This window comes from Eutrigla gurnardus (assembly GCF_963514095.1).
Source record: "Eutrigla gurnardus genome assembly, chromosome: 3".
Lineage (NCBI taxonomy): Eukaryota > Metazoa > Chordata > Actinopteri > Perciformes > Triglidae > Eutrigla > Eutrigla gurnardus.
This window is the reverse complement of record NC_139917.1, coordinates 30585682-30612556: the sequence shown is the minus strand read 5'-3', so window position 1 is coordinate 30612556 and position 26875 is coordinate 30585682. Positions and strand designations below refer to the sequence as shown.

The following is a 26875-nucleotide window of genomic DNA, read 5'->3' as shown; positions in this document are numbered from 1 at the left end:
CAGGCGGTTCAGAAGGCTTTAAGCTGAGGAAGACCAGAGCGCTCCAGAAGGGGAGGCGGCGGGGGGGTCACAGAAGGTGCCAGGTCATAGGTCACGCATACCAGGATGATGGCTTTCAAGAGTGTACTTAGAAGAGGACATGTATGAATGCACCGCCGCCCCCCCCCCACCACCACTGTATTAATAAGCCGTGTGTTTAAAGTGTTATCTGTGGAATAACACAACACCGTGTTAGCTCTGAACTGTTTTAGCCGTTAAACTGAAATGTGACGACGGACGTTCAGAGATTCACATCACGGCATTCCCACAATTAATCCAATAGAAATCGCAATCACGATTTTAGGCTTCCCGCCAAATAATAAATAAATAAATAATTTATTCTCATTTAATTTAATCAAATTACTCTTTTTTATCTAATTTACACATTTGTATCTAATTAACACATTTTTTTTATCTAATTAAATCACATTTTTATTTATACAAAAAACGTAGCCATGTGATTAGCCATCGTTCTTACTCACCACAGTTTTTTAAAACTTTAAATTACTTAGCATAGCTTTCGGCGGCTACGTTAGCTGCTACATTTCCCACTGTAGCAACAGACGTGGACGTTTTGGTGTTTGATGTCGTTGAATGTCGTTGAATGTCGTTGAATGTCGTTGAATGTCGTTGAATGTCGTTGAATGTTGCTTCTCCTCTGGTTCTCAGGTTCATCAACGCGAGGCGGCGGATCGTTCAGCCCATGATCGACCAGTCCAACCGAGCAGGCGAGTTCAGATCTTTTTAACAATACTTACATGGATTCACATATTTATATTTATTTACATTTTTGATATCTGGATAGCGTAGGGGAACTACGTTACCATGGTAACTGTTTGAATCCCACGTTTGACCTGGTTTTGTTGCTTTTTACAAACCAAAGATGGAGTTATTTTTTAAATATTGAAATGTAGGAAGTAACGAAGTACAAATAGATTTTTCCAGTATATTTACTTTTACTTGAGTATTTATTTTTGATAGATTTTTAACTTTTACTCCCTACATTTAAAAACAAATATCTGTACTTTCTACACATTTGAGGAGAATTATCGCTTAAAAGAAAATATTATTTATATGACGAGAGATTCAATTAGCATCGTTAAAAAAAACATCCAGTAGAAATGTCCTTCATAGAGATATACTTTGATTAAATTTCAGAGCCTGTACTTTTTCACTTTTACTAGAATAAAAGTATGTGTACTTCTACTTGAGTAGAGTACATCTGTATTTTTGTACTTTTGACATCTCTGGCTGCTGCAGACAAACAAAAAACCGATGACCTGCTGTGGCACGAAGCCTTCCTCGTATGCAGTGTTTATGACTTAAAGCTGAACTGAATCATTCATAATTTTGACATTAAAATGTAATTAAACGTTGGTCTGAAGCACATCATCTGTCATCATCTATCCATCTAGTTCTTTTTCATTTCCGTGTCTAAATATTGTGAATAAATCCAGTATTTCTGCAGATCTACAGGCCTATTAGACTTCACTAATACTATTATACTGTTTGTAGAATGAAACTCAGAGCAGAGATCTTCAACGGGGGTCCGGGACCCCTAGAGGCTCTGCAGAGTTACTGCACGGGGTCCCTGAAATTATTTGATCCCAAACTTCCTGTTTGTTAAATGTTATATGTGAAATTGTGATGCATATAATTAAAATATGTTCTATAAATGTATGAATCTGAACAAATACATACATCATTGCAAAGTACTTTTATACACGGCACTACACATTGTTATTGGTCCGGTTTAATAAGCAACACAATTTTATATGATATGTAATTGGGGCTCCTCTGGTTTAGAATAGATACTTATTTCAAGAAATTATGATGCCATGTATTATGGAACGAACTGGCTTTATTCACTGTGATGTCATCACATAGACGGATGAATTCAAACTGGTCAAACTTGGTTCATCCAAACTTCCTGCAGGTTGTTGTTGGGTTTTTTTATGTCTTCATGATCTGAACCGGGACCCTCCGAAGCCCCTCATCATAACTGGAATAGTAGCATGTAAACGGGCTCCTGTGCCCCCCCGGCTCCGCTGTGTCGTTTTGCTCTCTCGGCTCCTCGATGTGTTAAAGCGAAACAGAGAAGCTTAAACTCGGGGATTGAATGGCCTCTAAACCCCCGGCGGGATTAGCTCCAGACAAAGACGCTAATCGCTTTGACTGACCACTCCATTGAACATTTTAACCCGGGATTAAAACAAATAGGAGCCCCGGCTAAAGCGGGAGGGTAAAGTGCCGCTAGCCTCTTGCCCCCCCTCCCCCGCAGCTTTGTTAGCATTTACCTTCACAGCTGACTTCCACACAAAAGATGAGAAACTATTAAAAGACCTGAATGCTGGGAATGTCACCATGTAGATCGGAGAGAGAAAAACAAACGATAAAAGAGGAAACCTTATGGAGCTAATTTGGGGGGGGGGGGGTGAATACATTTTATTTCAAGTCATCTCATCACTGATTAATGAGCAACGCCCTCCTCCTCGTCTCCGCCCTCCAAGGATCAGATGCAAAACAAACCACAGCATAAACAAGTTTAGAGAGATTTAATTTTATGCAGATATTTAATACATAAAATAAATGTAAAACACGACCCATAACCTCTGAATACTTCCTCACTTCCTGTCTGCGGCTCTCAGCTTTTTTTAAATCAAACAAACAGGAGGAAATAGAGCATTCATTGGGGACTATTTTCAGCGGCGGATTGATCCTCATGGTGAGTGAGAGCTCTACGGCTCAGAGGAGGAAGATATGTCCGGCTGTATCAGATATAAATATATATCTGACACCACCTGTAGTTTCTGGCCGTCTTCATCCTTTCTTTCTATACCTGCCCCTGTGGGTCCAAAGGTCAGAGGTCACAGATCAGGTGCATGAAACCGACCTGATTCTCTGCAGCAGCTCGATATTCAGCTGCAGGGAAAATACGCCACGAGGAAATATTTGGTGGTGTGACGGACAGCAGCTGTCAACCCCCCCCCCCACACACACACACAGTGTGAGAGTGATGTCATCACTGTGGGACAGCGGACAGCGAGATAATTAAAAAAACGTAATCCCCCCCCCCCCCCCCGTGTCCACAGTGAGCCATGCAGGACCGTACGGACCAGATGGTCAGCCAATGGGAGGCTTCGTTATGGACGGACAGACACACATGGGAATCAGACCACCTGGTAACACACACACACACACACACACACACACACACACACACACCTTGTGTTGTACTGTTTGTCTTTTACATTTAAGAGTATTTTTAAAGTGCTGCATTAAATCAGCATTAAGCACAAATATGAGGCTTAAATGACATAAACGGACGTTTGTATTGGTGTGATGTATTCAGATTGTTGTACTTTAGTAAGAGTACTAATACCACACTGTCAAAAATACTCCACGACAAGTACCTGCTTTCAAAACCTTACTTAAGTAGAAATTGTATCAGCAAAATTTACTTAAAGTAGGAGATATTAAAGCAGTAAAATGCTCCCTGTCAGTGTTTTAATATTAATATGATGTTTTTCTGGATTAATATTCCTGCTGCATTGATGTGTACGTTGTAATTTTACCCCTGTAGATGTTTTTTAAACCTCTTTAAATACAGTTTACTAGTTTAAACTAAGTGTCGCCGTCCGGTGGGAACCACGTATCTCCAAAAAGTCGACTTTTCGTGAGCTCAGAAAAACGTTTTCGGCTTTGTGACGATTATTTATTTAGCCGAAGAAGACGGAGAATTAAACATTTCATCCTTCGTCACAAGTGGAGATACAAGGTTTTCACAAGCTTTCAGACAAACAGTGGAGTAAAAAAAAGTATTTAGTAGTATAGTAGTAAGTAGTATTTACCTCTGAGATGAGTAGAGGGGGTATAAAGTAGCATGGAAATACTCAAGTAATGTACAAGTACCTCAAATGTATATTTAAGTGCAGTATTTGAATACGTGTATTGGAACTTAAAGAGGACCTATAAGACCCCTTATCTGGTCCCAGTTCCTCTCTCTCTCTGAAAAGCTCTGTTTGACCTCCTGCCCCTCCCTCCCAAAAAGCCCACTCTCTTGTGATTGAGATGATCCGACGTTAAGTTTTTAACGAGGTCCATCTGAGCGTTGTCCTGTGTTTGTCTGCAGGTCCGATGGGTGGTGTGGGCATGGGCGTGGAGGGACAGTGGCACTACATGTAGCACCACCACCACCACCACCACCCTGCAGTCCGAGGACCCGCCCAGTGTCCCGGGAAACCACCGTGAGTAACCCCAGTCAGGTTGTTGTTTTCTTAAAGGGCCACGCCACCATCCTTCCTTTGCGATATCTGTGATGAAGTCTAACGTTTAAAAAATGGTATCTTGATGCGTTTATTGCAATTAAATTACAAGAAAATAGTTTGTTTTGGGTTTCATACAGGCTAGTAGATAATAAACCAGCTGATGTGTCTCTTGCTAGCGACAGTGAATACAGCTCGGTGAAAGTCACCTCTGGATGATGTCATGAACTCGGACTAGACGGCGTTTAATTACCCGGCTTATCTGGGAGGCAATAGTGGGTAACTCATTGTTGTTTGTCTATATGGAGGTAAGCCCCGCCTCCAGCTCAGATGACGAGAATAATCATCACGGAACTGATGTGTTCAAGTACCTTAAGGACTTCTTGTCCCAGAATACGACACTCGGAGCATTAATGTAGCAGCAAACGACTGTTATCTGTGTAAAGATGTAACGGGAGTGATCTGCTCTGTGAGCAGAGAAGTTGCTCTCCCTCTCTGTGTGTGTTGTTATCAGAGCTCGACTCTGTTGACGTAGCCTGCTTTTAGAGCGCGTTAGCCGCTAGCTTAGCCAAGGGTATAAGGGAACTAAGCGGCTGCTTAGGAAAAAGAAAAATCTCCACACACGTTTGTACGCAAAAAAGAAAGATAATTCTGATTTAAAAAAGGGCCCCTTAATCATACAAAATGGGTAATGATGTCTGAATGAGGCCCCTCAGATAAATATCACAGGATATGTGATTCGTGATATATCTCATAATTAATACAATTTATAATGTAACATTATCGCGTGACATTACGTTAATAATTGTCAACCACAGGTGGAGGGAGGGGGGGCCCCCAACTCAAATTCAGCTTCGAGCCCCCAAAAGGTTTAGGCCTGCCCTGCGTTTAGCGCTGTTAGCTTTGAGTTAGCTGGTATTGTAGTACGCAGCTTTTTTAAAGGAACTTAAAGAACTACAACAGCACATAGACTTAATGGCAGAAAACAAGACATCCAAACATCTCGGTCCCCCCCCCCCCCCCCCCCCCCTTCCTTTTAGTCTCCTCCTCGCTAATTTAAGCCATTTCCATCCGATTTAAAGGTCAATTAATCCTCTGAGATCCTCTCCACGTTCAGCCTAACGAGCTGATCGTTAGCGGGAGATGCAGAAACGCTGTCATCTCTTTATTTGATTACACGGAGTCCAATTACCCCGTAAGCAGTTTTCATTATTAAGCTGGAGCGGGGGAGGGAGGGGGGAGGGAGGGGAGATTAAGAGGATGTTAATGTGTAGAAAGGAAGTGTAGAGATGGGGGAGGAAGGGGGGGGAGGGGAACATCACTCGGACCCAAAACAATTAAAGGGTCTTCAGGAGAAGCGTTTTCTTCCTTCCCCATTATTGGGCTCTCGGGGGGGGACAATACACCTGTCAGCTGGGATCTGAGGCGACCATGCATGTAGCCGACACACACACACACACACACAGACACACACACACACACACACACACACACACACACACACACACACACACACACACACACCAGGAAATTACCACTCCACATCCATTTGCTTCTTCTGGAAAAAGGTTTGCTTAAACGGAGTCACAGCAGCATTTAAAGCAGGAAAAAAGCGTACCTTTTAAGTAAAGTAGTAATATCACAGTGTAGAAATACTGCCTACTGCAGTGATAGTACAAAACTATCAGCATTAATATATACTTCAAGTACTAAAAGTTAAAATACTCATATTCAGGTTGCATTATAATCACTGATGCTTTACTGTGTTCGGCACTTTAAAGTTGCATTTCACCATAAAATCAATAAAGATTTTATGCTTATCCATAACATTTGTTGATTTTATCTCCGAGGAGCAGAAATATAAAGTACACTCAAAATAAAGTATTTAATTGTATTTAAGTACAACACTGGAGTAAATGACAGAGATGGAGGAAGCCACGATGAACCTGATCCAGGTGTGACTTAATAGGTTTTATTTCTCGCTGTTAAACAGAATGAAAATATGAGGAGATTCTGATTTCCTTTTTTCCAGCTTTTCTTGTTACTTCCTGTTGACACGCCACCATCTGTTTTCTGCAGGACTCCCCCATCAGCAGGTCCACGCAGACCTCCAGACCACGTGGAGAACCCCCCTCCTCCTCCGGGCTTCTACCTGGTCCTGATGAGGGAGGAGGAAACAAGAAAACACCCAACGGCTGCCGTCTCCATGGCGACCGGAGACGCATCGCAGCCTCAGAGTCGAACACAAAGAGCCTGTGGGGACAGATGGAGGTCCTGGAAGGAATAAGAAACAGCTGCGTGTCCTCACTGATGACACTCGGGAGGGTTTTCTTTTTTTTTTCTTCAAACGTCGACGTGGCGTTTCTGGATCTGATCTTTCCTGCGATGTTCCCCCCCGAGTGCTCATCCAAGTGGTTTATCCTCCGTGTTTCCTCTCCGGACTACAGAGGCCTGGAGTGGACATTTTGACACCAGCAGAGTTTCCTCCCCCCTCCCTCCCCCCTCCCTCCCTCTCCTCCAGCAGTTGAACTCATATCGACATGAAGCTGATGTCTGTATTTTACTGAGGCGTTCTTTTTTTAAATCCTTTTTTCTTAAACGCCGAAGCTCTGAGGGACGGACGGCAGCTGGACCGACGACTCCGCTGCTGCCTTTTACTTTACTTTTATTTTTTTTTGTTGCATAATATACTGTTTTAAAGAAAAAGGACTTGTATGTTTCACTTTTCAGTGTGTGTTTGTCTTTTTTCAGACTTCTATCTTCCCTCGAACCCCACAAACAAACAAACAAACCCTTTTTCAAGTTCTAAAATAAAAAAGTGAAGCTATTTTTTTGTATTTCATCATTGTGGAGTGTTTTGGCTAACGAGCACTTTACAGGTTCACACATCGGTATATCATACATACGGGAGGAAGGGGAAGTATTACTTTTTACTCGACGAGATACTTATTAAGATAAAACAGATCCTGTAGCGGTTTTTTTTGGGGGGGGGGGAATGCTTTATTTTTACGGGTCTTTTAACTTTTCCACTAATTTCCCAGAAAGTAACTTTTAATTGTTATGACATTTCCTGGAAAGTTTCAAGTGCTTCTGTCATGTCTTTTTAAGTGAAAATGCTAAAAACACTGGCTTGTTGCAGGATTGTTGTTGTTGCAGTCGGGCTAGCTGCTAACATGCTATATATACTGTATATATATATATATATATACACACATTAGCTGCTAATATGCTATATATACATATATATATATATATATATATATATATATACTTTAGCTGCTAACATGCTATATATACATATATATATATACTTTAGCTGCTAATATGCTATAAATACTTTAGATGCTAATATATACTTTACCTGCTAATATGCTATTAATACTTTAGCTGCTAATATAATATACATAGGCTACTTTACTTGCTGTTTAAACATTAGCTGCTAATATGCTATATATTTACCTACATATATTGTACATATACTTCAGCTGCTAATACTTGTTTCCTTTAGTTCTTTTTTTACTTCTAATTGAGTATTTCCTTCTGTGCTGCTGCTAATGTCAGACAGGAGTAGAAAACAAACTTTTAAAACTATCAAATGTAGATTTTTTCCATTTCTGAACGCCAACATGGCAACTCGGTTAAATCCACACAAATCAACACACTGTAGGAGACGGTGGATGTGGGGTTTTTTGGGGGGGTGGTCGTGGTTTCTAGTCTCGAGTCCGAGTTCCTCAGGAATTCAACTGAGGAGGAGAAGAACTTTTTTTTACGTAAATCTGCTCCAAACTCTTAAATGGAGAGATTAGTTCCCCCCTCACGCTCCAGTTGGCCCCCTCAATGGATGTGTTCTCCCAATCCGCTGGGAGTTTCCTAGATACACCTCATTTCAAAGCTGGCGGACACAAAAGAGATCATTTATCTTCCTCTTGAAATCAATTACTAATTTGGAGCTGGGGGGGGGGGGGGAGTCGGAGAGAGTGCAGACATTCAGCCGGCTGCAGGAAGCAGAACTTGTTTAAGTTTTTAGGGTTTTTTTTTCTCTCAAAACCAACTGGAGATTATTTTTGAAGCAGAGGTGAAGCAAACAGCCTCTTCTCCCTCCGCTTCACTTCTGAGCTGACTGACAGGCGGCAGCTCCAACTCCCATGTTTCACTGCCCTCTTTAGGGGATTCTGGAAACTGCCTTCATCTCCGCTGCTCTCTTAAAAGCTTAAACGTGTGATTAAGCCCGTCGGCTGTCAGAGAATCAGGAAAAAGAGAGAAACTGTGAGGGGAGTCTCTCTGGCCGGCGTGACAAACAACAACACCACGACGGAAAAAACATCACAAGTTTTTAAGTGACTGCATGGAGGCTGTGGTGTGTGCTGTAAATTCCCACGGATCACGCCGGGCAGTGAATGCAACGTGTGCAGGCAAGGTTCATTTTATTTACGGTTATTAGAAAATAATAACCAAACAAAAAAAATGCACCGAAGGAGAACATTTTAATGGGAATATTTTCCAAACCCTTGACTTTTGTAACGGGGTCAAAGGTCATGGTTTTCCTACTGATAATGAATTTATTTAGAGTAATACGGTGATTGGTGTCACATGAGGCTCATTAGAATATTCCCCCCAGAAAGTCGGGGATGCTTTAGGGGGCGGGGCTTACCTGCTGATTGACAGGTCGCTACCACGCTACCAATGCAGTTAGCTTCACACCAGAATCCAGATGGATCCAGATCCAATAAGGGTGCCGCTCTGCCCCTTGTGATCATCAAATCCACCCGTCCCTCCTCCACAGTCCAAATATGGTCACTTCCTTTCACTGGTTGCAAATAAAAACAAGATGGCGACGGCCAAAATGCCAAACTCGAGGCTTCAAAACCGTAGTCCACAAACCAACAGGTGACGTCACCATGACTACGTCCACTTCTCAAAAATAAAAAAAATGTAAATGTAAACTTTCATCCAGAATCAATTAAATCTCGACTAACGAGTCACTTCATAACAACAGCTACACTCTAAAAAATTAATAAACAAATCTAAAAAATAATTATAACCAGAAATGTTGACTTAACATCAATTTTCCATCTATATTTCATTCCATAAATTTGATGTAAAGGGTCATTTTTTTAATTTTCAGTCACGTTGAGTCAGTGTGAATAAATTAAATAACTTTGTCGGATTTGAATTTATACATAAACCAAGTACGGCGTATAAAACGAAAGGTAACTTTTACATAAACGTAATGTGTTTATTCAACTAATATACATTTGTTTGTCGGCGTTCAGTGTTCATGTCGTTTAAATGGCGCATCTAGTGAAGATCTAGTTTACTTGATTTGAGTTTACGTTGTGTTTTATTCCTGCAATAATCGTCCATGTTTGCGTTCTCTCAGCAGGAAAGAATGCAGCAGAGATGTTGGCATGGTGATGAATCGTCCAGAGGAGGTCTGGCCAGGAGTTGACCCCCCCCCCGACTCACAGAGCTAACGAGGTTTATCTAAACAAGCCTGACTCCTAATTTGGACTCGAGTACAAAAACGTGGAGTTGAGCAGACCTGGAATCCAGAGAGACATTAATCTGCCCTCCTCCAGGTCTGGACCCGTGACCCCACCGCTCCATCAATACTCCACCATGAGCTCGCCTCCTCCTCCTCCCCCTCCTCCTCCTCCCCCTCCTCCCCCTCCTCCGTTCGCCCTCCAGATCTGTGGGATCCTCGAGAAGTTGGATAATTTATTGCCTTTAATTAAATGCTTGCTTCGGGAGGGATTAAATGTGTTTCCCCGTGTGCGGGGGCAAAAGGGGAAAGTATTCAGTGTCGGACAGCGGATCCAGGGACGAGGGGAGAGGAGGATCATGGTTACCTTGAGAGAGGAAGTGGAGGAGCTAAGGTGGGGGGGGGGAGGGGGGGGGAGGAGGGGGGGGGGGGGGGGGTCAGTTTACCTTGATGGGACTCTGCGGCCTGGTGGACAGGAAGTTGAACTAGTTTATTAAAGACAATCGTCATCTGTTCACCTGAACATGCAGATCGTCTGCTGGGTGTTAGTAGTAGTAGTAGTAGTAGTAGTAGGAGTAGTAGTAGTAGTAGTAGTAGTAGTAGTAGTAGTAGTAGTAGTAGTAGTATAGTTAGTATTTTAGCACATCTAGAAGAAGAGTTATAGTGTTTTATTCTTCCGCCTTGGTTTGTAGCTTTTTTCCAAATAATTAAGAAAATAATAACATTAAAAAACTTAAACTTCAATAAAAAAAATTATGTGTGTGTGTGTGTGTGTGTGTATATATCTTTTCTTAATAAAATAGAGAATAATAAATAAACTATCTATATATAAATAAAATATAAAGATTATTTAAGATAAATAATGATAAACAAATATTAAAAAATAAGAATACTGAAAATAAAGGCTGATGACATAACATAAACATAACTATAAAAAGATTAAATAATTAAACAAGTGAAATGCCAGAAATGTATATTAGCTTTAGGTTTGTCAGATTTTACATTAAAAAGAGAAGAATAAGAAAAATCCAGACGCACTGAGATGAATACGAGTATTTTTACTCGTCATACTTGAAGTACATGTTTTTTCCGTCTGAAGGTCTCAGGTCAGATTCATTTCTCCGCTCGCAGGAAGCACTAACGACTCGCGGTGACGTGTGATCTGTAGCTGTGAGGAAAGAGTGCATCAATCAGGTTAATGAGAGCCATCGGAGTCACTTCAATTAGCGTAGCTCGTTAGCAGGGGGGGCGGAGTCTAAACAGGCTATTTTCTGAGGGTCAATCAGTGGTTAATTAAAGTACTAGTATATATTATATATTATAGTATTAGCAGCAAAATGTAGCTGAAGTATTAAAGTAAAAGTACACATTGTGCGTGTATATATATATATATATATATATATATAAATTTGATTATTACTGCTGCGTTATATGTTGCATTTTTTTCTGTTGGTGTTTTTATTTCCGTTATATCCTGTTTTGTAGCTTCATATCCTATATATAAGATCATGTGAGAACTACGTATCTCTAAGAAGAAAAACAGCTGTTTTCAGATTTGTGATGATGCATTTTCCAGCTGATCCAGGAGGCTTTTTAAAGAGATTAGTTGAGCTGAAGGAGGAGGAGAATTCACATAAATAGGGATATGAGATATGTAGATTTTATCGCGTGTTTTATCGTGGGGAATTTTTATTATTAGGATAATCATAAATATCCTCACAATCAACTTTTAAAAGCTTTCATGGTAGAAAAATGATGTTTTGTTCTTTAAGTCAACAGCAAATCAAGATAATGTTTTTTCTTTTTTCTTCTTCAGCATCATCTCTGTCAGATACATAGCGCTGAAATGTAAGTACATTTACTCCTCAAGTACTGTGCTTCAGTGAAAATGTGATGTACTTGCACTCCTTTTCTCTCCGGTTTATCTGACAGCTTCAGTTAGTTTATGAGACATACCAAGATTCTATGAAATACGATGTTTGGTTAAAGCGAGTGCAGCTGAAAACAATGAATTAATTATTAAATTAATCAGCAACTAACTTTCATGGTTTCAGAGCTGCTCAAATGTGAAGGTTTGCTGAATTTTTTTCCTTTTCTTGGAATAAACAATGGCCCTAATAAAAGCCTTCCTTCACCACTGCAAAATAAACTAATAGCACTGAATAGATTAAATATAGATATTCTTGTTAAAAAGCTGTGAACCTGAATCTGAAAACTGATCTTCTTATCTGACAGCAAAATCATTTATTTCCACCCAAATCAACCAAATGTACATTTTTATTCGTAGGCAGATTCTCTTGTTTTTCGCAGCCTGTGTTGCTCGGCGACGCTTTCAAACAGCTGTACTTCAAACTGGAAGTGTATTTAGTTTAATTTTGTTTATTTAGTTTATCTTTTTGCGAAAGTCTTTGCTAAAACAAAAGCTTTAAGTTTTAGGAACACTCTCCCGACCTTCCACGATGAGCTCACTGATTATCTTCACCCGGTGCGTTTGATCCGTGCGTCCAGGGCCGGCCCGAGGCATAAGCGAACTAAGCGGCTGCTTGGGGCCCCCTGGCCACCAGGGACACCAAGTTATAATGTCACATTATGTGACATTTGTGTCAATAATCGTCAAGCACAGGTGACTCTGTGGTGGGATGGGGGCCCCAAATCAAATTCAGCTTAGGGGCCCCCAAAAGGCTTGGGCCGGCCCTGCATCCTAATGGACTTTGCGTTGACATCGTTTCGTGTATGAGTGACACGAATGACGATATTTTAAATTTCGTGACTAAACATCCGTTAGACCGGATCGTATCTCAAGGAGACAAAATGTCGGACTGTTCCTTTAAAACCAGGAGCAGCAGATTAAACCAAGCTGAGCTCGACCCTCTCAATGAACTTCACGTAGCTTTAGTACCAAGAAGTTAATTTCCATGAAGGTTTAACTTCCCCCCGTGGCCTCGCGTATTCTCCCTCCAACCTCTTCAACTTTGACACGGGTTTGTCCATAAAGAGGTGCAGCTGGAGGATCCAGGAGGTTCTCGAAGCCCCATAATGGCGGAGGCAGAGGGGTTTTTCATAGCAGCGCTGTGATTGCATGCCGGCTCCCAACGGTCCAGTAAAGCTCGTCCATAAATCTAAAAAAAAACAAATCTCCGTACGCCGGGAGAAACAGAAACGGAGTGGGCCGATGATTGGTATCGTCATCCCGGGAAGGCTGGAGTCTGAGAGGGCCCTGGTCTGGTTTGGGCCCTGGTCTGGTTTGGGCCCTGGTCTGGTTTGCATGGCTCGGATAGTGGACTCTGAGATGCTGACAGCTCAGCACAATGAAAGCATTCCTGCGGGCGTATTTTCACATTTGGAGAGAAAACAGACAGACAAAATGTTCAAATGCATTAAAAAAAAAAACCCAAACGCAATTGGCTTGTGAAAAAAAAAAAATCTGCTTTCAAGATCCTCTTCGCGTTTTGGCTTCATTCTTCTTTCTTGTTTTTCATCGTCCCCGTTTAATCTCGGAGCCATTAGCGAGCTGGCTCTGGTCCTCCGCGGGCCAAAACCCGATCCAGCTCCGTGTGAAACTCGACAACATCTCACCACAACAAGGCGGTCGGCCTCGGAGACCGCTACGGTCTGGGTTCGGAGCTATACTTGGGAGATATGACGGTTTCAGTGTGAACGAGGGCTTTGGCTCAACCGACGGATGGATCAGAACTTTGGTTGTTTTTACACTGAAATGAATGTCATGATCCCCAGAGGATGAATCCTTTGAGTTTGTGCTCATAGCTACGGAACGTAAATGGATTGTAATTATAAGCCAATGTGAGAGAGAGAGGCTAAGCCCCTCCCCTTTCCAGTAGACCACCTTATTTTGGAAAAAGTTCGTACAGTAGTCAAAGGCAATCAGACAAAGAACTTTTTTTATCCTGTATGATTTACACGCGGGATGTTTGTCAATTTAAACATTTTATTTTACACGTTTCTAAATTTGTAATGTAGCTGTTAATGAGTGTAAAAGTTACGTAAATTAGAAAGTACGTAAAGTACGTAAGTAAATACGTTAATTAGAAAGACGTTATGCCGTGATGTGCTCAACCTAACTTGATAAAAAAAAGGCATCAGCTAGGATAACGTTACATCCGTGCATGGAGCTAGCCGTTCCAGTGAGGTCGCTGCTCGGGGATCCACCCGTCGCTCCTCCACAGTCCAAATATGGTCACATCCTTCCACTGGTTGCAAAGCATTCCAAGAGGGCGACAGCCAAAATGCCCGAACTTGATGCTTCAAAACCGTAACTTGTGACGTCACCATGGCGACGTCACCATGGCGACGTCTTATTCAAAAAAGTTTGTACGGTAGTCAACGGCAATGAGACAAAGAATGTGTTTTTGATCCCGTATGAATTTGTGGAATTAATAACTGTGATTTTTGTCAGTTTAAAATTGTGTTATTATATTATAACGTAGATGTGGATGACTGTAAAAGTTACGTAATTAGAAAGACGTCATGCCCAAAAGTTGCGTAAGTGATGCTTCTCGCTGATCGATGCTAGTGTGTTTTTGTACGGTTTGGTCAAATCCTCCCACTGGTTGCAAAGCAAAGAAAACGATCGATGCTTCAAAACCGTAGTCGGGTGACGTCACCATGACGACGTCCACTTCTTATCACTATGACCAAGAAGGAACCCTAAACCTAAAAAGCTTTCCCTTCCAGCCCCTCGGCCAGCCTCTTCTCTGTACAAAACCTCCAGGACTCCATCTGACATGAATTACAGCGGGCCAGTCGGTGGCAATAAATGCAGCATTAAGTCCAACCCTCAAAAACACGCACGCCGCGCGGGCGAGGCGGGCCGCTGACTTGCGGGCGGACATCTTGGCCGTCTTTCAGACGGACGTGACGGAGCCACTTATGGTGGAGTTTATAGGCCGGTAATGAAACGGTAACTGGAGTCGTTTGCAACACATTAAAGTGGGTGTTGAAGTGGAAATGTGAAGGGAGGCTCGGGGAACATCAGGCTTGAAGTGCGGCGAGCTGTAAACTGTGTACTCTGGACTCTCCGCGGGGATCCTCCTCCAGATTTTGTGTTTTTTTTTTAATGTTTTTTGCAATGGAGGGAAATGTTGCCCGTTTCCGTCTGCTCGTCGGCTGCAGCTCAAAGGGAAGACTTCCCTTTAGTCTGCAGACCAGTTTTCACTTTGCTGTGGCTTCACATGTGCTAAAAATACCCCCCAACCCATGTCTTCTTAACTGAGCCACATCTGGTGTCTTTATTTAATAACTCTATTTGAGGAAAGAAAATATACTTATAAAAGCCTCAAAGCACATTCTTTTCCAGCAGATTCAAAGGGAAATAAATTACAGACACTAAATTGTTCCTCCTTTTGTGTCCATTAGGAACAAAACAAACTGAAACAAAGACGAAGAAAAACAGAGTCAGTCAGCTGAATGGAGGTGATTAGCTCGATGTTGCTGTTTTACTACTGTAGTGTACACTCATCAGATGTTAACACTTCCAGATCCTCTACTTAAAGGTAGAATAGGTCAACACAGAGATTTTGACTTTGAACGCATCACAGAAACCACAAAAGTCTCCCCCCCCTTCGTTCAGACTCTGTTCAAAGCCCCGCCCCCAGAACGCCTAACAATCAGGTTTTTACCGACCTGCCACAGACGACATTTTAAAATACATTTAATGTAATTTAATGCATTCATTTCTATCAGTATGTTACGAGGATTTCAAGCACTTTACTTAAAGGTTGAGTAGGTGATTCTATTCAGAAACACTTTTTGTTAAAGTACTAGAACCACGCTGTAAAACAACACTGTGCTATAAGTTAAATTCTACTGGTATATATAACATTATATTATATTTTCATTATGGAAATACGTCTGTTATTTATTCGGGGGGTGAACTGTCTCTTTAAGGGCCATTAAAATTTTCCATCCGATAATTTGACTTACTGACTACGAGCGATGGCTTTTATCGGTTTGATTCCTGAAATGTCTTTTCTCCTTCTTCTTCTTCTTCTTCTTCTTCTTCTTCTTCTTCTCTGCTTTGACGCGGGCGTGGCTCGGTGATGTCACATACTTCTGGGCACCAATCAGAATCTAGCAACATCTGAATCTATCTTTGCAGAACATTTCCAGCGTCCGAGGCCTCGTCCAGTAGCTGCATGTTACGTTAGCAGACGAGCGTCGGTGCTGCGGTTTGAACCCCGGAGGCTCTCTGGCACTTCTAAGCAGACGGTGATAGATTGGTGAGATTAGAGAGCTGCATATCTGACACTGGCCTCTGATCCGCCGCCCTGAAAGCGTTCAGGCCTTTTTTTTTCTAATGAGCCTCCGCTGGCGTACCCCGGATCGCATTTCAAAAGACGGACAATGTCTGCCAGGGGGGGGGGGGGGGGGCACTGTAATGTAAAAACCAGGTAGCTTCGCCTCTTTCCTTCCTGACAGCTCTGCCACAGATTCCTTCCTGTGTGTTTTCTTTTAGAGCAGCGGGGTATACCATACATACGTATATATATCTGTTCGTGGGTATCTGGGTTTGGCTGCCGGAACACTCAATCACTCAGATTTCAACTCGGTCAGTAGAGTCGGAAACAGAGCTGCACTTTTTTTTCTTTTCGGGCGGATTGTTTCTGATTGATTGCCTTCATCGCAAGAGAAAATTGAAATGTAGATGTTGGACTCGGCCCTGGTGGGTTCTTCGATCAGGTCACTTTGGGTTGAGCGTTAAACTGGAGGACGAGTCGGACTCAAACGCGTAGTCAAAAGCAAGTTTATCTCCGGCTTCAGGAGCTCGATCGTGTACTGGATGTAAAGCAACAGTTTTAAACACCAATGTATTAAATGTATTATTATAGTACTATTGGGAAGTTTGTACACTGTACTTTTTTTTGGACATAACTTATTTTGGATGCTAACGACCGAAAAAACGATTTTAGCTAAAGTGTTGAATGGCAATCTTGGATTTTATTTTTGCAACCAGTGAAGGGAAGTGACCATATTTGGACTGTGGAGGAGCAACGGGTGGATCTGACGAACAGAGGCAGCAGAGTAGCAACCTTACTGGATCTGGATCCTTCTGGATTCTGGTGTGAAGCTGCTAACAAAGTTAGCTTCATAATTCAAGGTCAACTTTACAGCTAAGTGTTAAAGTCATCTTAGTAGCTAACTAGCATTGGTAGCATGAAACGACCTGTCAATCAGCAGGTAAGCCCCGCCCCCTAAAGCATCCCCTGCTTCCTGGTCTGTTGGACTCTAAATGGACCTGTCAATCAGCAGGTAAGCCCCGCCCCCTAAAGCATCCCCTGCTTCCTGGGTTTGTTGGACTCTAAATGGACCTGTCAATCAGCAGGTAAGCCCCGCCCCCTAAAGCATCCCCTGCTTCCTGGGTTTGTTGGACTCTAAATGGACCTGTCAATCAGCAGGTAAGCCCCGCCCCCTAAAGCATCCCCTGCTTTCTGGTCTGGTGGACTCTAAATGGACCATAATGTACTAAATGAACATCATGCTGGATTGAAGAAGACTTGAAACTAGAGATTGAGACCATAAACTCATGTTTACAATGTTTACTGAGATAATACATCAAGAGAGAAGTAGGACCATTTTCTCATAGACTTCTATACAACCAGAGAGGAGTCGCCCCCTGGTGGCCAGCAGAGAGAAGTAGGACCATTTTCTCATAGACTTCTATACAAGCAGAGAGGAGTCGCCCCCTGGTGGCCAGCAGAGAGAAGTAGGACCATTTTCTCATAGACTTCTATACAACCAGAGAGGAGTCGCCCCCTGGTGGCCAGCAGAGAGAAGTAGGACCATTTTCTCATAGACTTCTATACAACCAGAGAGGAGTCGCCCCCTGGTGGCCAGCAGAAAGAAGTAGGACCATTTTCTCATAGACTAGGTTGCTGCCTGTTCATGACTCTATTGTCTTTGACACATAGAAAAATGAAGATGTCATTTGTGGACTCGGGTTGCCGCCACCATCATCTGTTGTGAATCAGTCACTTTGAATGTCTTTTTTTACACGGAGCATTAATCTAAAATGTTGAAGTGAGCAGCAGCATCAGTCTGCTCACATCACAGAGCGTATATATACTGTCAGCCCAGCAGGATGTGATGCGCTAATCTTTCCTCTGGGGGAACGTCAGTGGAGGAGGAGGAGGAGGAGGAGGAGGAGGAGGAGGAGGAGAGCTGCTGCTGCTGCTGACAGCTTCACAAACAACCCCTGCTGCTGCTGCTGCTGCTGCTGCTGCTGCTGGATGGCCTCGGCCTGCAGCTGCACTCACACATGTTTATCTGATGTCTAATGTCTCTGAGATTGACTGCAGCTCTGACTCTTTCATGTTGAGTCGTGATGATTGTAATGGACCATGAGACCAGGAGGGAGGAAAAGGAAAAAGTTGTCAGAAAAATTAATACTCAAGTAAAGTACAGATATCTGAAAATTATATTTTCAGATTGGACTAAAGTATTTTATATTTTTTTAAGTGTTTAAAAAAAGATATGTTTATATATGTGTATCTTAATATGCTTGTATATGTTGTATATTTCTGTTTATTGCCCAAACTGAGTGCTGCTAACGGTGTTTCATTGTCCTAACAATGACAATATGGATATATTCTATTTTATTCTTCTATTCTAGAATTCTATTAAAGTACAGAAAGAAAGTATTCCGTTACTTCTCACCGCTGCTCAGACTTGTTTTATGCGACGCGCCTTTTTCCGAGCCGCTTTGTTGCTCGTGAACGCACCCTCGGCGAAAGGAACCCTGGGAATAACAAGATGGCGGGACGTTCGAAAACGCCGCCGACGGGCCGAATCCATAACAAAATAAACTTTTAAAGATAACAAAAGTACAATTTCCTCGTTGGGCGACCGGCAGACCGTCGACCGATCGTCCGGTGACGGCCGGTGATGGCGGCCATGAGGCCGGTCCGCAGGAAGGTTGACCCTCCGCTCGCTCTGACAGGCTCCCCGCGGCCGCAGCAACAGTCGGGCCCGTCGAAACCGAACCGACTGAGCCGAAGTTTCAGGCAGACCCAGCAGACGGAGGTCGACTCTCCAAAGAGCCAGCAGCCGGGTCAGGAACCGTGTTTCTGTTCGTTCAGCGGTATTAGACGTGTTGCCTGGCTGTAGTCTTAACGTTACAAGCCCCGACAACTCCCGTTTGTGTGTGTGTGTACCAAACTACATTGAAATATTTCGACATTTTAGTTCTTCTTGTACACGCGATATAAATATACACATATTTTTGTATATTTTTAACGCCTGCTAAAGAAGTATTTTCTGATGTTAATTCGGCATATAACACACTCACCACACAGCAGCCATGACTATAGAAATATATAATAATTGTGATTGTTTGTCTCGTTTCTGTGCGATTTCAACTCAACCGGACTAACAAAGTGGGTTATATGTACGACGAATTTACATAGAGATGCCAACAGTCCGTCAGTAGACAACATGTGTGAACATTATCCCTGTTAACAGAACTGTATTCAACTTTCAGACTTTTTAACCGTTGAACCAGAACACAAAACTGCACATACATGTTATGGTTAATTAACAAAATTATGATATATTATTATTATATATATAGAATTCAGAATTTAGAAAGGTACAGCGTGTGCCTCTACTGAATATTGATACCAACTCCAGACCTTGACCTTTGACCTCCCGTTGAGTTAACTGAAGTCAAGTAGACCTGAGTAGCAAATATTTGTGAATCTGTTTTCTGATTCGCGTTTCTCCTCCTCCTCCAGATTTTAAGACCCCGACCAGGATCCCGAGGTCCAGAGGTGGCGGCGTCTTCAGTGCAGAGTCTCCAAACAACGACTCGGACTTTCAGCAGGACATCATCTGGGACGCCACCTCCCCGTCGCCCAACAGACTCGGTATAAACCTTCAAGCCTTCCCAATAAAAGGTTGATCTTTCCAATATGGACCGGAAAAACAGCTGGATCTCGAGCTGAGCTGTGACTTCTGTTTTCCTTTTCAGGTAAAAGAGGCAAGAAACACAAGCATCCTGTCGTCGTGGACATCTCAGAGATCGTTAACAGGATCGCTCCCAAGGTCAGTAGGTTTCACAGGGTTCCTACGGGTCCTGGAAAACCTTGAAAACACTTGAATTTTAGTGTGGTGTTTTCAAGGTTTGAAAAGGTCTTGGATTTAGACTAAAGGTCTTGAAATGTGTGTTGTATGTGATGACATCTATGATAGAACAGAGAAAAGAAGATCTCCATATTTGAGGGACTGAAAACAGCATTTTCTGACATTTCTTTATGAAAAATGACTTTTGATGATGAACAGATGATGAAAATAGTTGGTGATTATATTTCTGTGGATCTGTTAGTGGAATTAGTTTTCCTTTCATTTGTGGTCCTTCTGTAAAAAGCTGTCTCCAAACATCATGTTGGTTGTTTAGAGGACAATAACATCTCATTTAATGTGATGAACAAGTGACATAATAAGTAGACTGAATACTGACCATTGGATTGGTACAAATATGGAGTTTACCACAGCTGGAAGGGGCTGGAAAAGCATGGAAATGCACCTGGAAATGCTTGAAGAGTGCTTGATGGCCTTAATGGTGGAGGAACCCTGGTTTCAGTGTTTTTCTCGTCTCTCTGAAGCATGGCAGGCCGAAGGTGGCCGAGCCGACGTTACAGCAGTGGATCGGAGACAGCGCCGCCATTCCCTGCACGCCAGACGTTCGAGCTCCCAAGCCCAAGAAGAAATCCCCAAGGTGGGTTCAGAGGTCGATAGGCTCACTTGAGGGTCAATAAGATGATAGAATATAGACGATAGAATATACAGAAGCCAGTAAATATTAATAATAATGTAAGATAAAAGATATACATGACAGTTTTAACAGCCTCTATATTCAAAAAGGAATTAATTAAAATGTTGGTTTAAGGATGTTTGCCTTGAAGCAAAATGAGGTTAATCACATGATGACATTTTCAAACCTTAAGGATGTTTTTTTATAAACGTGTTTCCAGAATATCTCGGTGGTTATTACAGTGTAACGTGTTTTTTTCCCTGCAGACCAAACGGCGTGGACGACCTGCTGAAGCTGGCCAAACAGTTCGACTTCAACATGTTCCGTCAGGACGAAGAAGACGTGGAGGACCTGCACCAGCAGAGTCCGGAGCTCCTGTCTGAGGACGCCTTGGATCCGGGGAACGACTTTTCATTCTCGTCTCCGGGAAACTGTCGACCAGCCGTGAAGCGGACGGCGGCCGGGACCGACGAGCAGCTCCGCCTGGATCACCTCATGGAGGACGATTTGGATTTTCTCTTCGATGGACCGACCCAACGGTTCAGCGGAAACCTAAGTCAGGGGTCGTTGGCTCAGCCGTCTTCCAGAGAGGCTTCTGGGAAACCGGCCGATTCCTCACACGGTCCCACGTCTGGCGTTACCGCGACCCACGCCAAAGGCTCCTCGGCTAAAGACGAGCTTGTTGACGAGTTTGCGGACGACTGGGACGACGATGACCTGCTGAACGACTCTTTGGTGTTGGAGATGACACAGAATCCTCAGGCCTTCGCCGCTCCGAAACACTCGTCGACCCAGAAAGCAGCCGGCCAGATTAGATGTGAAACGCCAGCGAAGGCAGAAGTCCAACCAGCTCTGACCAACGTGAGGCGACGGACAACTTTCAAACTGGAGTCTAATCCTAATTTCTCCTTCAAAAGAATCCAGACAAACCCGAAGGTGGATTACATTTCCAAAACGGCAAACGAGGACACTCGGCAAGACCGGTTCTCATCCGGTAACGGGATCTCCGTTGCATCGGGATCTCAGAAAACCTGGAAAACGTCAAACGTGGTGACGTCGGATCCGATTTCAGTCGCCAAATTCACCACGACTGCATCGACTGCTTCAGCCACGAAAACGACTCAGCACTTTCCGATGCCATCCGCGGCGGTCTCCTCCCGCGGCGCGGCGCCTGCCGTCTCCGGCCTCCTGGATGGCGACCTGTCCTCGTTCTTCTCGTCCGACCCGGTTTGGGACGATGCCGTCGACGACGACCTGCTGTGTGAAATGTGCGAAGACCTGGAGAATCAGATCCAGAGCGGGGACGTTGTTTCCGCCCAACGGACGCTTCCTGGAGGTCACGGGTCAAACCAGAGAGCGTCCCCGCCACCGGCCGCTCGGCAACTGTTGGCCCCCAACAAACCAGGTCTTCCATGTGCTCCGGGAAGACCAGCTGGCCGTCCGTGGACCGGTGGGGGTCTCGTCTCTAACGCCACGGTGGCGAAAAACACTTCCTCAAGCGGACCGACGTGGTCCAGCTGGGCCCCGCCGGCACCGCGGGGGAGCTGCAGCAAAGACCAGTTCACCTTCAAGATGCCAAACAACCCCGTTTCTACGGCGACAAGCAAAGGTAAGACCAGACCAATCAGGTGGCTCTTTAATGTGACACAAACGGCAGGTTCAGGAAAATCAGGAAGATCTCTGTCAACACTCCTTGTGCAGGTAAATGTTCAGCAGCGGAGATCGAGCTGAAGAAGCAGCAGGCGATGGAGAAACGAAGACAGAGGCTGCAGGCCGCCGGAAACCTCCGAGCTCCCACCTGACGCCCGCCGGAGACCGCCGGCCTCACGCCGACATCATGCTCCCTCCTCGCCTGCCCAGCAGCGCTGTTAGCCGTTAGCTGTTAGCTGTTAACACATTTCTGATGTCTCTCGTCCTTGTAAAAATTTAACTGTAATTTGATGTTTATGTCGTGTTTCTGATCTTTCAGACTTTTTAAACGTTTTTTTTTTTTTTTTTTAAATCAAACCATGTTTTTGTGTCTTTTAAAGGAACAGTTCAACACTTTGGAGAAATATGTTTATTTGCTTTCCTTCAGAGAGAGAGAGAGAGAGAGAGAGAGAGAGAGAGTGAGAGAGAGAGAGAGAGAGAGAGAGAGTGTGTGGGGAGCTGGAGTCAGGACGTGGTTAGCCTAGCTTAGCATAACGACTAGAAACGAGGGGGAAACAGCCAGCAAGGCTCCTTCCGAAATAGAAAAATCCACCTCTAAGTCGACGCTAACAGTTTCCCCCCGCTTCCAGTCTTTATGCTAAGCTAGGCTAGGAGAGTGGTATCGAGCTTGTCATCTCAGTCGTGGTAAGAACGCAAATCCATGTTTGTATCCTGACGGTCAGATTGAGCTTGTTTATGTGATCATGAACACTTCAGCGTCTGTTTTCTTTAGTTTTCTCACTTGACTTTCTGTGAAGCACTTTAACTGATCGGAAGGTGTTTTATCAATAAAAACTTGAATTGCTGACGTCGTCCATCCGGTTGTTGGTGTTCGATCTGCACAGTGAAGAGCCGGAGATCAGCTTTGTTTTTGTGCTTCTGTGAGCTCCACATGGTCACGTTCATGTACAGAAGGTGTGACGAGGAGAAGAATTAAACTTTATTGATTACCACTGGAATCAATAATCCCTTTTATATTATACATTTGTAATCTTTAAAAAAAAAAGGTTTAATAGACAAGAATAAGAAGACAGTATGTACCCTTTTCATTCTTTTCATTGCTTATAATCGGTAGCAAATATTGTTCATGTAACCTTGATCTATCAATCCATTTATATATATATATATATATATATATATATATATATATATATTTGTTCCTGATCCTATTGTTGTAGTTGGTGAAGCTGATTTAACCGTGGAGGTCACTGGAGGTCACCGTGCTGGCTCTCTTCATTAGCAGTCTGGCAGCTGTCTGATGCAGCCGATAAGTCGTCCCGGCAGGTAAACCGAGCCTCGTTATCAGCACAGGTGTGTAACTGTAGTCCAGTGTACGCTGCTCTGCAAAATCACAGGCGCACTGATGTAATCTGCCTCCGTTTCATCACGCTGCCTTTGTGCCCAACGGGATTCCCTTCACTCCATCTGTAAAGGAAATCTCTCTTTGCCAAAGCATAGACGTCGTTTTTCTGTTTTAATTATAAAGTCCAGAATGTCTGAGAGGTGTGTTAGGAGAGAGAAACATCTCATTTGTTCAGATTTTTTTAGATTAACTTTGTTGGTCTGGAAGATTCCCCACTGCATTTAAAAAAAACAACAAATTAAGAACATTTAAATCTGTAATTCTGATGTTAAGATATGTATCTTCTACTTGAATAAATACTAATACATTCAATAAAATAAAATTACATTTGTATGATAAAATAAATAAATTGGTAAATAGCATGAAGAGGGCAAGACAACATTGACAAAGTGTGGGGTTAATAAATACTGTCTTTATTTTGAAAATATTCAGTCAATTTAGTTTGTCTTTTTAAAAAAAAAAAAAATTTAAAATGCCATGTTATCAGTTTTATCAATAAATAAAGCGGCTTACGTGTAATTAATTCAGTCCTTCATTTGTTAAATATCTGACCAATTTCATAATATAACATTTGCAATAATTGCACAAATACCAAAGGGAGCAGATCTGGTGAAGCTGGAACTATCACATGTTTTTACATTACAAATTGCAATTGAATTGACTAATGGATTAATTGACCAATGGTTTGGTTGTTTAATTTATTGGAGAAAAAAACTCATTTTTTTTGTGAGCAAGAATATTAACTTGTGAATGTCAACTAAAACTGTCAGATAAATGTAATGAAGTAGGAAGTAGCTTAAAACAATTAAAGTAAAGTGAAAGTACAGTAATTGGGTGTTGGTTTGCCTGACATGGAACTCTCACGCCCCCTAGTGTCCAAAAGTTAATTAATGTAGCTTTAATCACTGTTACCAGGAAAACCAAACCTCCACATTAGGAATAATGGATTATGAACCCGGAGTCTGGCTATTTTATTAGCTAAAACACAGAAAGTGTGTGTGTGTGTGTGTGTGTGTGTGTGTGTGTGTGTGTGTGTGTGTGTGTGTGTGTGTGTGTGTGTGTGTGTGTGTGTGTGTGTGTGTGTGTGTGTGTGTGTGTGTGTCACTTGACGCCTACAACAACATGGCTGTCCGGCGGATCCAGTTACCCACTGCATCCGACACTTACCTGCAGGTGAAATTAAGTTACCTGAGAGTTACACTGAACTCTGAATGACCCCCCCCCCCCCCCCCCCCCAACTCTGTTCCATTAATCCTGGGCCAATCAAAAGAGGACAGGTTGGTATCCGTCCAGTTTTTACAGACGACATTCACACCGATAAAAATTGAGAAAGGTTTCATCATAGAGACGTCCTCGATACATTGACGTCACTGGCAACAGCAACTATGACAGGATCATTTAAGGCTGATGAGCCACTTACAATGCAAAATAAGAGCAATTTAAAGAGTGGAACCAAACACCAAGGAGCGTTTAAATAATTACAAAAAAAAAAAGATTCTTGCACATAAAACTATTTATTTAGTATACGTAAGCTGTAATGTCTGTTCTGAGTAAATATATCTTTGTGTTGTTCTGACAGGATATAATATAATGTATTATATTACACAGAAATGAAGATAAACCTTTTATTTTATAAAAAAAAGTCATGAAAATGTATAGCTTGTCGAAAAAGAGTCATGAAAAAAGTATAGCGTGTTGAAAGTTGTGAAAAAAGTCATTGTATAGCATGTTGAAAACAACTTTTGAAAAAAGTAATAGTTGGCAATCAGTATAGCATGTCGGAAAAAAGTAATGAGAAAAAGTCACGAAAAAAGTCATGAAAATAGTCATGAAAAAAAGTCATGAAGAAAGTAATGAAAAAAAGTCATGAAAAAGTCATGAAAATAGTCATGAAAAAAAGTCATGAAGAAAGTAATGAAAAAAAGTCATGAAAAAGTCATGAAAAAAAAGTCATGATGAAAGTAATGAAAAAAGTAATTAAAAAAAGTCATGAAGAAAGTAATGAAAAAAAGTCATGAAAAAAGTCATGAAGAAAGTAATGAAAAAAAAGTACTGAAAAAGTCATGAAAATAATCACGAAAAAAGTAACGAAAAAAGTAATGAAGAAAAGTCACGAAGAAAGGTCATGAAAATAGTCACGAAAAAAGTCACGAAAAAAGTAATGAAGAAAGTAATGAAAAAAAAGTAATAAAAAAGTCATGAAAAAAGTCATGAAAAAAGTCATTAAGAAAAGTAATGAAAAAAAGTATAGCATGTTGAAAACAACTTTTGAAAAAAGTAATAGTTGGCAAGTCAGTATAGCATGTCGGAAAAAAGTAATGAGAAAACGTAACGAAAAAAGTCATGAAAATAGTCATGATGAAAGTGATGAAAAAAGTCATTAAAAAAAGTCATGAAGAAAAGTCATGAAAATAATCACGAAAAAAGTAATGAAGAAAAGTCATGAAAAAGTAATGAAAAAAATCATGAAAATAATCACGAAAAAAGTAACGAAGAAACGTAATGAAAAAGTAATGAAAAAAAAGTAATGAAAAAGTCATGAAAATAATCACGAAAAAAGTAATGAAGAAAAGTCACGAAGAAAGGTCATGAAAAAGTCATGAAAAAAGTCACGAAAAAAGTAATGAAGAAAGTAATGAAGAAAAGTCATGAAAAAAAGTAATGAAAAAAGTCATGAAAATAGTCACGAAAAAAGTAATGAAAAAAAGTCATGAAAAAAGTCATGAAAAAAGTCATGAAAAAAAGTCATGAAAAATGTACCTCAGTCCAAACATTTCTCTGTTCACTGAGGGTTCTGTGTGAAAATCAACAGGATTCATGTCGTCTAAAATTATTCATTTATATATATGATATATATAGAATGAGATTTTAGACACTGGCTCTGCAGACTTCCATGCAGTCTTGTGTGTGAAAATAAATCTGGAGTACAAATCACAAACAGATGAGGGGTTTCGTGAGCAGGCGGCGGGGTGGGGATTATGAATGAGACTTTTAATTGGCGGCGACAGCGACGATGACGACTGCCCGACTTCTCCTGCAGCTCGATGCCGAGCACTCAGGACTCGTGACACCAGCTGATCCGTTGAATTCAATAATGTGGCACAAAATGTGAAAACAGTGTCAAAGCGTTGACTTTTCTTCCACCACAAAAAACTCCTTAAATTGTTATTTAAACAGAAAACTGCACTATATAGATCTAAACCATTCCCCTGAATACTGTAGGAACAGTCACAGGTGCTACAAGAAGACCAGAACCAGGGCCCAGACCAGAA

At 42.1% G+C, this 26875-nt stretch overlaps 2 protein-coding genes across 2 annotated transcripts in view; both read left to right on the top strand.

The window, feature by feature from the left end:
* Window positions 1-7162, top strand: part of meis1a (Meis homeobox 1 a) — a 29823-nt gene extending 22661 nt beyond the window's left edge. Inside the window, exons 10-13 of the mRNA XM_084005983.1 lie at window positions 709-767; window positions 3132-3221; window positions 4172-4286; window positions 6384-7162. Of these exons, the coding sequence (XP_083862109.1) occupies window positions 709-767; window positions 3132-3221; window positions 4172-4224 (202 nt within the window). The 3' untranslated portion in view covers window positions 4225-4286; window positions 6384-7162. The remainder of the gene's footprint in view (window positions 1-708; window positions 768-3131; window positions 3222-4171; window positions 4287-6383) is intronic.
* Window positions 7163-18552: 11390 nt separating this feature from the next.
* etaa1a (ETAA1 activator of ATR kinase a) lies at window positions 18553-23055 on the top strand. Its single transcript, XM_084006295.1, has 6 exons — window positions 18553-18850; window positions 19533-19664; window positions 19769-19842; window positions 20403-20515; window positions 20818-22160; window positions 22253-23055. The coding sequence occupies exons 1-6, from the start codon at window positions 18685-18687 to the stop codon at window positions 22351-22353; spliced, it is 1929 nt and encodes a 642-aa protein (XP_083862421.1). The 5' UTR covers window positions 18553-18684; the 3' UTR covers window positions 22354-23055.
* Window positions 23056-26875: the final 3820 nt, after the last annotated feature.

Bases quoted from the DNA above. Each gene is read 5' to 3' on its own strand.
- etaa1a (XM_084006295.1), top strand. From the start codon at position 18,685: ATGGCGGCCATGAGGCCGGTCCGCAGGAAGGTTGACCCTCCGCTCGCT. The intron at 19,665-19,768 runs GTATAAACCTTC...TTTCCTTTTCAG, and splicing joins CCCGTCGCCCAACAGACTCG to GTAAAAGAGGCAAGAAACAC. The intron at 19,843-20,402 runs GTCAGTAGGTTT...GTCTCTCTGAAG, and splicing joins TTAACAGGATCGCTCCCAAG to CATGGCAGGCCGAAGGTGGC.